The 11,495-nt window shown below is 44.5% G+C and overlaps 1 protein-coding gene across 1 annotated transcript in view; it reads left to right on the top strand.

Moving 5' to 3' along the window:
* Positions 1–1,304: 1,304 nt before the first annotated feature.
* The window catches only part of LVRN (laeverin), a gene marked incomplete at its 5' end in the record, with an annotated part of 47,675 nt that continues 37,484 nt past the window's right edge, over positions 1,305–11,495 (top strand). The window contains 2 exons of the mRNA XM_083356275.1: positions 1,305–1,936; positions 10,051–10,193. Coding sequence (XP_083212401.1) covers positions 1,305–1,936; positions 10,051–10,193 — 775 coding nt within the window. The remainder of the gene's footprint in view (positions 1,937–10,050; positions 10,194–11,495) is intronic.

Here is an 11,495-nt window from a genome sequence, read left to right as displayed (position 1 = left end):
TTAAAGTCCATGAGTCATAAAAGAGCCAAGGTTGCCTACCCCTGGTTTAGACCTTCATGGACCAAAACTTCTCGAGCATCCCCTTCTCTTCCGAGAAGAGTCCCAGCTGACATGTCAAGTACATTCTCAATTCTCATCCGCCCTCCGTGCCTGCTGCTGCCTTCTGCTGGGTTACAAGCCAAGGAAAGCAACCCCAAGCCTTTCTCGGTTTTCTGGAGAAATAGGATAGCCTGGGGATTGTTGGGATGGGACTCTATGGGTGCGGCAGGACCTGTGCCGTTGAGCTCTTAGTCAAGAGTGCCCTCCTTCAGAGAGGATAATAATAATAATGAAGAAGAAGAAGAAGAAGAAGAAGAAGAAGGAGAAGAAGGAGAAGAAGGAGTAGTTGGAAGGGACCTTGGAGGTCATCTAGTCCAACCCCCTGCTAAGGCAGGAAACCCTATACCAGACATGTCAAACACAAGGCCCGGGGGCCAGATCCGGCACGCGAAGTGGTTTCATGTGGCCCGCGAAGCCATCCTGGAAACAGGGAGGGAATGGCCCCCACTGTCTTGGCCCTGGCCCAGAGACCCTCCTTCTGCCAGAGACCCTCAGATCTGTCCCACTCCTGCCCAGGCCCCCATAGGCACCCTTGATGCGAATGATGTAGAGCTGGCCACGCCCACCCAGTAGGCCATATGCACTCTAGCCACGCCCACCCTGTAGGCCACACCCACCCAGGCCACACCCACTTGGCCCCTTGAGGGCAACCGCAATGCTGATGTGGCCCCTTACAGTGTTGGAGCATTTATCACTTCTGGAGGCAGGTTGTTCCACTGGTTAGTTGTTCTAACTGTCAGGAAGTTTCTCCTTAGTTCTAGGTTGCTTCTCTCCTTGACTAGTTTCCATCCGTTGCTTCTTGTCCTGCTTTCAGGTGCTTTGGAGAATAGCTTGGCTCCCTCTTCTTTGTGGCAGCCCCTGAGATGTTGGAACACTGCTATCATGTCGGTCTTGAAGCGGGATGCAGCCTGTCGTCTGGCCATTTCGGGAGCCCAGCTCTGCACCGAACCGAACCGAACCGCATACTTCATTGGCCAAGTGGGGTTGCCGACGCCGCCGGTCCTGAGTTTAGAAAGAGGCCCCGAGCCGACGCTGCCGGGCCCCCCCCCCCCACTTCTCTGAGACTTCGCAAAAGCGACGCTCCACCTCTACCCCTCCTCCTCCCTCCTTCCTTCCTTCCTTCCCCCTCCCGCTCTTATTTCGCCCCCCGCGTCTTCAGGCGCAGCTCTTCGCTCTTTCCCGCGGAGGGGAAGCCGGGCGTCGAGATGGGCGCCAAACTGCGCTCCGGCTTCTACCTGGGAAAGAAGTTGGCGCTGCTGCTGGCGCTGCTCCCGGCCGCCCTGCTCTTGGCGCTCCTGGCGCTGGCCATCCTCTACGGGCGTTGCGCCTGGGCACCGAAGGAACCCGACCAGCTGCTCCCGGCCCTTCCGACCAAGCCCGGGTCCAACGCCAGCGCCGAGTCGGCGGCTCGGCCCTCGGGGCCCTGGGACCAGCAGCGCTTGCCCCGCCACGTCGCGCCGATCCACTACTCGCTCCTGCTCTGGCCCCACCTGGCGCCCGGCCTGCCCGAGCCCCGCACGCACTCGGGACAGGTGAACGTCACGGTGCGGTGCCACCAAGCCACCTCCACGCTGCTCCTGCACAGCGCCGAGCTGACGTACCGGGCTGCTTCGGTGTGGGGCCCGCTGGAGGAGGCGCCCGCCAACGCCAGCCGCAGCATCCCGCTGGGGGAGGTGTGGGTGGCCCCCGAGAACCAATACCTGGTGCTGGACCTGCTGGAGACCCTGAGAGCCGGCAGCCTCTACGAGCTGCGGTTCGCCTTTCAGGGGAAGATTCAGCTGGGGCCGGACTACTCCGGCCTCTTCCTGAACACCTACGAGGACGAAGGCGAGAGCAGGTAGGTCGGTGCCCCGAGGAGGCCGCTTGCTCAGACCCTGAGCGGACTGGAGGCTGATCATAGGGCTGGTGAGAGAACTCGCTCCCTGTAATCCTCCTCCTGCAAAGAAAGGCAGAAGACACATCTAGGGAGTTATTCTAAGCCAGGCCACCGTCCCATAAGCATCACGCAGATAAATAACAATTTCTTTAAGGAAAGGGATGCCCTGTTCCAAAATAGAATGAAAGGAATTTTGGTGACAATGCATCCAGGTGGTTGGCCCAGATGATGACCTGTTTTTAAATTATAAAGCAGGGGTCTTCAAACTTGGCCCTTTTATGACTTGTGGACTTCAACTCCCAGAATTCCTCAGCCAGCGTGTCTGGCTGAGGAATTCTGGGAGTTGAAGTCCACAAGTCATAAAAGGGCCAAGTTTGAAGACCCCTGTTATAAAGGGTATTAAGTAACACTTCTGTGGTCAGCTGATATTCCCTGGAGTTGCCCAGGACCTTTCATAGCTGCTGCACTGTTGGCTAGTTCTTGTTCTTTACTGGGGGGGGGAGGGGGGAAAGAGATACAGGGTGGGACAGTGGTGCAGCTTGATCATACAGGGACTGAATTTAATGCATGTATGGTTCAGCCAGCTGTATTGCTTCTCCTGTGAAGCACCCAATTTAGAACATTGAGAACATAGAACACAGAATAATAGAGTTTGAAGGGACCTCAGAGGTCTTCTAGTCCAACTCCCTGCTTCTAGGTTGCTTCTCCCCTTGGTTAGTTTCTGTCCATTGTTTGTTGACTTGCCTTTTGGTGCTTTGGAAAATCGATTGACCTGCTCATCTTTGTAGGAACCCCTCAGATTCAAGGTGCTGGTGATGACCTATAAAGCCCTAAATGGCTTGGGTCCAGACTATCTAAGGCAGGGGTGTCAAACTCAATTTCATTGAGGGCTGCATCAACATTGTGGTTGCCCTCAAGGGGCCGGGTGGGTATGGCCAGGGTGGGCGTGGCCTACTGGGTGGGCGTGGCTAGAGTGTGTATGGCCTACTGGGTGGGCATGGCCAGCTCTACAACGTTCACTTCAAGGGTGCCTATGGGGGCCTGGGCAGGAGTGGGACAGATCTGAGGGTCTCTGGCAGAAGGAGCGTCTCTGGGCCAGGGCCAAGGCAGTGGGGGCCGTTCCCTCACTGTTTCCAGGATGGCTTCACGGGCCACATGAAACCACTTCGCGGGCCGGATCTGGCCCCCGGGCCTTGTGTTTGACATGTCTGATCTAAGGGAACACCTGCTGCCGGCATCAACTTCCCATCGTCCTGTGCGCTCCCACAGGGTACCACCGGTTAAGGAATGCCGGCGGGTTATTCCCAGGGGGAGGGCGTTCTCTGTGGCTGCGCTGGCCCTATGGAACCAACTACCCACGGAACTTAGGACTGCCCCCAACCTTCGTTCATTTCGCCGGGACCTGAAAACCTGGCTCTTCGAGCTGTCTGGCCCAGACTGAGGGGTTTTTAATTTTTAATTGGATTTTAGATTTTAATTTTTAGGGCTTAAATTTAATTAATTGTTTTAACTGATTTTAATTTTTGTATTTTATGTTTTAATTGCTTGTAAACCGCCCTGAGTCCTACGGGAATAGGGCGGTATATAAACTCAACAAATAAATAAATAAATAAATAAATAAATAAATAAATAAATAAATAAATAAATAAATAAATAAATAAATATTGGAACAGTGCTATTTTATTGTGAGTTGGGGAGATGTTTGGTAAAATTGATTAAAATAAAAAAATGGGCATGCTTGAATGTGCTTTTTAAAATTTGTCAGCACTTTTCTAGATAAAAAGTGAGAGTTGCTAGAAAAAAAATAAGCTTTGTAGAGCTGGGGCAATTTTTGCACTGTCAGTTTGAAACAATCTCAAAATTTCCAATGGAAAGAGTACATAAAAGAGGCATGGATTACTCTCCTACCCTTCTGTAGTTGACTACTATCTGTTCTGCCAGTAGGATGTAAGGTGGCTATCTCAGCTTTCTTCTCCCTCAGATCCTCTGCTTTTTGCACCCTAGTGCCCCTACTTTTCTGTCTTAATGTAGCTGCTTGGTGATTTCTGCTGCCATTGCCACATGGTAGTCACATGGCTCTTTTTACCTTATGTTTTCCCACATAACCCTGGAATGTGAGACAGGCTATGCCATTACTGAAGAATAAAGCAAAAAAAAAAATAATAATAGAGAAAAATAAAGTGAATAAAAATGAAACAAATTCTCTAGTGTAAGGCATGTGACAAGGCAGTCACCACCCTTTCTCTTTTAGAAAGACATTATTTTCAAAATGATTTATTTTGTTAGATTTTTATCCTACTTATTCTATAAGTAACTCAAAGTGGAGAATTTATCTAACATTCCCTCCTCTTATTTTTCCCACAACCACAATCCTGTGAGGTGAGTTGGGCTGAGAGACAGTGACTGGCGTAAAATCGCCCAGCCATTTTTTTTCAAAAGCCTCAAGTGGGACTAGAACTCAGAGTTTCTTGGTTTCTTAACCACTGCATTGTTTATAAAGAAGAAAGGAATGTAAAAATAATTTATCTTGTTGTAAGGATTGCATGTTTCTGTTGGAGGAAACAAACTTGTAACAAGCTCTGCAAAATCACAGATAACATTTCAGAATAATCTCCTATAGAACGTAAGACAAGAGAGGCTTGGGGCAAATTACAGTCTGGGATGGTGGATCTGTTAGTAGGAAAGGAGCACGGCAACACTTGGCAAGATGCATCAAACCTGAAGTCAAGAGGTTTGTTATTTATTTGCACAAGGTGAGCATTCCTTTTATTTGAAAACTTGTTGAAATTAAAATAAATCGGCTTTCTTTTTTTGTAATGCCCTTGACAATCCTTGTTCTTTTATATTTCTGAGCAAGTCAGACATAAGGCCAAATCCTCTCTTCACTTGGCAGTATGTTTGCTGTCCAAATACCAGGATGTTTTGAAACATGCTAATAACTAATCCCCTCTTTCCTATCCTGGCACTCTCTAACTCATGTGCATCTGTTTATTCTTTTTTGGAATTGTCATCTGACACATCTGGAAAACACTAGGTTGGACCAGGCTCACCCTTTACTTAATTGAACAAATAGAAATTGTGAAGTATTATAGGTGGGGCTCACATATTCTGCTAAGTATGGTGTGTGGACTAATCTGCAGTTGACTGGATTCACATGTAGTGCTAATACATAACAGAAATTGGTAACTTTTTTGCAGCCAAAAGTAATACAGGTTCTCCCTATCTAACAACGAATCCTCTTTATCAACTTTGTGTATGTTTAGCAACTGTTTGTGATGGTGCTGAAAAAGTCACAATTGTTGCAGCATCCCTACAGCCATGTGATTGAGATGTCAATGCTGCAAACATTGACATGTTTTTGCACTGACAATGTAAGAGAGCCTTTTGTTTAAACTGCCTCACTTTGAATCTTGAAGGGAGGGAATTTTTCTAACGTCTATTTTGAGAAGATAAGAAGCCCCGTACAGAATGGGAGGAGAGACCTCATATGTGAAACTAATTGGATAACGTGATTTATGACGTGTAGATAAGGGCGGGGATTGTGTGTGTGTTACTATGGGTTTGGGGGGGGAGGAGATTTCAGATTCTGGCATCCCTCCACGAGTGCCGATGTTTTGTTTTATTACTAAGACTTTTTAGATAAATAATATGCCTGCAATTTGTTTGATTTGTATTATTCATCGGAACCATGACATGAGCTTTGAATACTTCACAACTGGCAGGCATTTCCCACCACTGCAGCATCTTGCAGTCATATGATTGCCATTTGCGACCTTTGCAGCTTCTCACAAGCAGAATCAATGAAGAAGCTGGCCGTAAAATTGCCAGTTATGATCATGTGATGTTTCTCTTAATGACCATGTCACCAAGCAATGGACTTGCTGGTCCCAAATGTGGCAGTTAAGTGAGGACTACCTGTACTTTTCCCTCCCCCACCCTGAAAACTGAGGACCACAATATAGATCAAATCATACTGTACACAGTATATGGAAGAGAGTTGGTGTTTTGAAGGAATTTTGTGGGGATGAGAGATATATATATATATATATTCCTCCTGTAATTTAATCAGTGAAATTGCCATGCTTCAGAACTCCAGATGTATACAAGTCACTTCCTACATTAAATTATCAGACAACCCTTTAAGATGCATTTAAAACTGGCTAAGCATAAACTGTAACACAAACCACAAGGAATATGGAATATATTGTGATGGAAAAATAATGACAAGAAGCTAGAAATTCTCTCCACCTCCCCTCCCCCCCCCGCTCTCCCACTTGCATAGATAAAATAAGATCAGCTTGAGGCTGCTGCAAGATCCAATAACAGTGAAGTTTCTGCTGTCCCTAGAGCCCCTTGAATGCTATCGCAGCAAAAACCACGAGGAAGCCCTAATCCCTTCACATACAGATTTGTGTGGGGCGGAGGGCAGCCTCCGTGAAGAAACTTTGCTAACAAGTTGAGAAACGGCGGGCGTTCCACGCTAATCCGGCGCGCGAGTTGCCTGCTGATCTCCCCGTTCCTGAGGGACTCCAATTGGAATCCCTCAGCTCGCCTGTCGTGAGGGCGAGGCTTTGGTTATACAATAGCAAAATAACTTTTGTTTTCTTTGTTTAACGCGAATCTCCCCCAAATCTTGTTCATGAATCAGATCTCTTAGATTTCCCATCTCTCAATCCCAAAGAATTTCTTCTATTGGTCGGGGGTTCCTGTTTCTTGGAAAGAATAAAAAGTTGCAATAAGTGTGCTTCCTTTATTTGGCAAATTTCCATGACATCTTTATCCATAAGTTCTCTCTCTCTCTCTCTCTCTCTCTCTCTCTCTCTCTCTCTCTCTCTCTCTCTCTCTCTCTCTCTCTCTCTCTCTCTCTCTCTCTCTCTCTCTCTCTCTCTCTCTAATTTATGACTAAAGAGAAAGTAAAAATAAGAATGAAAAATTGGGGCATGTATTTTTTTAAGCCTTTGTCCCTGACTGTACATTTCCCCACTTTTTGTATTGGAATTAAGATTGAAAAGTGAGGATTTTCACTTAAACAAAACAAGTAGGTATATTTAGCCTGATTCCATATGCTTTAAAGCAGAAGTCCCCAACCTTTTGGGCACCAGGGACCGGTTCCGTAGAGAGAGGTTTTTCCATGGACAGGAGGGTGCGTGGTTTTGTGTGCTGCCTGCATCTTGTGGATGGGACTTTGCTTGTTTGTACAGACCAGTTGCTGGCATCCCACAGCCCAGTGCTGGTCCATAGACCTGGGGTTGGGGACCCCTGCTTTAAAGCACCTCAGCTTACCATTCACCTAAAGAGAAATAGCATTTTTGAAACCAAGAAGGACTCTTCGTTTCTTTAGAATAATTTTTACTGAAACTAAGGGTTAACAAATATGCTTTGAGAAGTACCATTCATAATGCCAAATACAAGGGCATGTGCTTGATACAGTATTTCAGCAGGTCAGATGGTAACTCCCCTGGCACTTTATTTGTATAATGTTTCATGCCACCCACCATTAAAATCTTCAAAATTATGGGGGGGGGTGAAACTTAGTATGGAACATGTTCCTTTCTTTGGGTGGTAAATTAGACTTGAAGTGGCAAGTTGGGGGAGACAGGTGCATTCCCATCTCCAACATGGGAAAGAACAGGCTGAAGCTGAATAGTGCCAAGTTAGATGCACTGTTTGTCCGTCAATGTTCTGCATCAACTCCTATGAGAGTTCCTACCTCTAGGTAGGCAGGAAGGGAAGCAGGAAAGCATCACTTCTGAAGGAATCGGGTTATGATCTGAGGATCCTTCTGGATTCATGGTTTTTGATGTAACAGATAAAAGCCTATATAAAAAGGCCTTTGGTTGGTATAAAATTTATATCCTTACCTGGTTCCCATCATTGAAATATATACTGTGGGCCCTGCAACCATTACCTTTTTACAGTTTTGACCAATAAACTATACCTAGAGGACTACCTGCTCTATCCTGAATCACTACAACCTATTAGATCATATATGAAAAAAATACTTCTAGTGGCCATCATTCATCAATCAATGAAATCTCTGAGGAAGATATAGAAAATGGAGCTGATCCAAATAAATTTTAACCTGTTCAGGGTTATGTTCTGTTTTATTTATTTTTCTTATTTTACTGTTATAAAGTTTTGTTTTATGTTCTTAATTTTATCATGGCTATCTTAAATTTTCTGCAATGTAAGCCTCTGAGAGGCTTTGAACAAATGCATTCCATAATTACATATTAGAATAATATTTCTTTCTTTTATACCTCAGAAGATGTTAAGTATGTGTGAATGTTATTTTGGGAGATTGTAGGAGAAGAGCTATATTAGTCTATGGTGGGAAAAATTTGGAAATCCAGTAGCACCAATTTTGACTAATGCTTTTGTTGTGTATGCCACCTGAAACTAGGTGGCATCGGTCAGGCAATCTGATTGGTCAACCTGTCCGGCGGGAAATATAGGACACCGGGCTGGTTGTCACCTGTTTGGCGGGAGAATAGAGCCAGCGGGTTGGCTGACTGTGGGGATGTGGGCACCTGGGGGGAAAGTTCCTCAGTTCCATCTTGTAACCAATAAAGACATATACTCTGACTGCCGTCTCCTGGTCATTGCACGTGTCACCCACTACTTAACAGCTTTCTATTAAAAAATTCGTGACCTGCTGTTCACTTGATAAGATGCACAGAATGGCTAGCCCATGAGTGTCAAACTCAGCACTCTTTTTGCATTGCTGGCAATGGGGTGGGTTTGGCTTCGGTATGATGAAACTGGCCTGTGGGCCGGCAGTTTGAAACCCCTGGATGTAGGATTCATTTGAGGTGAAGTGGAGAATTGGGGGAACAGGAGGGAAAATAGGTTGGTTATGCAGATGCAGGGTACATGTGAGTCAGATTATAAACACCTTATAAATTAATAATTGTGTAAAAAAACCCCACTGTGTTTGTTGAGACCTTCTGAGATTTCCTGAACTCCTATACTTTTTGAGTTTCTTGCTTAACAATATTGTTAAAGCCTCACTTTTCTAGACTTTGAGGTCTGCTATGGAGGATCCTGGAAATTCAAAATACTCCAATTTTGCTCTTGCTTTGAGTCCTGATGTCAAGCTTGTGTTCATTAGATCTTTTGTGCAAAATCTGGTCTATTATGTTGAATCCAGAGGAGCATTGCTGGCAGATGATAGTGGATATGACATTTGGAGGAAGAACATTTGAAGGCACCTCTAGCTTTGTGTATATGGTTGCTGGGGCCTGTGATCGTGCTGTTGCTATAGATCAGGGGTGTCAAACTGTCAGCCCATGGGCTGGATGCATCATGCGGAAGCTGTGCCCACCCCATTGCCAGCAATGGCAAAACTGTCCAGATACATTGCATGATGTCACGTGGCATCACGAGTTTAACAAGTTTGCTATAGATGTAGGGGCAAAGTAGATATCTGGGTTTCTTGCAGTGTCTGGTTCCCACCCTGGCATCATTCCCAACCTGTTGCTCCTTGTTGCTTAGGAGGATCAGTTTCAAGTATGGGCCTGCCAGCCATTGCCTAAGAAAGTTTTCAGTATTTTCTGTAGCTTAATCATGCATTTGAATGCCTTGAGTTGTGATTGGTGATAATCAGTGATGTTTTGCTGTTGCTGTTTCTGTGATCTGTCTTTTAATATGTCCTTCCTAGGAATTATCTCGTTTGACTGCTTTCACTATTGGATTTGATGGTGGGTGATCAAACCCTGGTTTAATTTAATCATTGATCATCTCGGTTAAGTGAGTCAGAACAGATGTGGTTGTAGTGTAAAGCCCGAATATAGATGGTAGATTAGGTAATTTGTACTGAATGGAAGCTGGAAGCAAGTAGGAAGCTGAATGGAAGCTGGATGGCAATCTGTAAGTTTCTTGTATATTGTGATGTTTATGTCCCATGTATCACTTTATGATGACATCAAGGATTTAAGGCCATGTGTACATAACTTCATTTGGTACTGGATTGGATTAGAGCAGCACCATCTTGAAGGTATCAGTGCAAATATCTGGTTTTGCTTGCATGATTGTTTTAAAATGATTCAACTGAATTCTATTTGTATTCTAATTAGGTGGATGATTGTTTCACAGCTACAACCAACAGCTGCAAGATATGTTTACCCATGCTTTGATGAACCTGCAATGAAAGCTACCTTTAATATCAGCATTATTCACCATCCCAGCTATGTGGCACTTTCCAATATGCCAGCTTTAGGTAATTAATATAAATAAAGTCTTATTTGAGCACAGCTCCTGCTGGTTTCATGAACATACAATTTTGTAGCTTTCTTAGTAGCGGTAGGGAAGTGTTAACACTGTGCAGTATTCTTCTGAAATGTTTTTTCCACTTCATGTTTGGAAAATCCTGATCATCTCCCATCCAATTACTAATTAAGTCCATTCTTGTTTAGCTTCCAAAGCCAAACAAGATGCCAATATTATGTTACGCAGGTTGTAGCAACAATAGTATCATAGTTAAACAGTAAGATGCTTTGAATATGTAAAATCTGAATTCCACCACATTGAAAACTGAACTATTTACTCAGCTCCTATATTTCCCCTCCCCACTTTATTTTCATGTGCTTTGCTTGCCCAGTGTTTAACAGCAATCACATCTGGAACAAATATAAATTTAATAAATTCAAATTCAAATTCAAACAAATTCTATCTCAATGAATTCTGCTATAAATACCAAAGAAACTGTGTGGCTATCCAATCAAGTAGCACTAGATTGGAAAATTAAATATCCTTCCAACTTGACGTTGCTTATAGCAAGTGTTTCCTGCTACTGTACTGGAAATATACATTTATAAATACAATAATATTTATTCTCAGAATAATTTTGGTAGAAAATAGAAGCTAGATTTACACAGTATCTACAACACAGGAAGCTCTTTCATATATGATTCTGATTCACTAGCATCTCTTGCAGATGTTTCAAGTTGGTTGTGTATTTGTTTTTTCCTCTAAGAAGATGAAGGCTGCATTCATGAGAGATGGAGATAGGGGAGTCAGCTTTCATGTTATCCTCATGTCAGCCATGAGGTTGGGCATTTATTTTATTTATTTTATTTTATTTTAATCCCATTTATATCCCGCCCTTCTCTGAAGACTCAGGGCGGCTTACAATTTAAGCACAAACCAATGTGCTTAGCAATAGCCTTCATTCTATGTATATGCCTGCTTATTAGGGCTTTCGCCTCCCCCCCAGCGGCATTATTACAAAGTCAGCTTATTGCCCCCAACAATCTGGGTCCTCATTTTACCTACCTCAGAAGGATGGAAGGCTGAGTCAACCTTGAGACAGTGTGTTGCCCCGCTCACTCACACATACACATAACTGTGCTTTAGTGAGTTTATTAATATTCCCCAGCAATTCCCTTCACCAAAAACCCAGAACTGTCCCAATCAAGTCCAGCCACAAGCAGACCAAGGTTAGTTTACAGAGCAATGCCCAATAGTCCACAAGGCACTTGCAAGTTGCTCAAGTAACTCCACCAGACAAACTTAAATCCAC

Source organism: Vipera ursinii (assembly GCF_947247035.1).
Source record: "Vipera ursinii genome assembly, chromosome: 2".
Taxonomy (NCBI): domain Eukaryota; kingdom Metazoa; phylum Chordata; class Lepidosauria; order Squamata; family Viperidae; genus Vipera; species Vipera ursinii.
The sequence above is the reverse complement of the archived record's forward strand: the minus strand, read 5'-3'. Positions and strand labels throughout refer to the sequence as shown.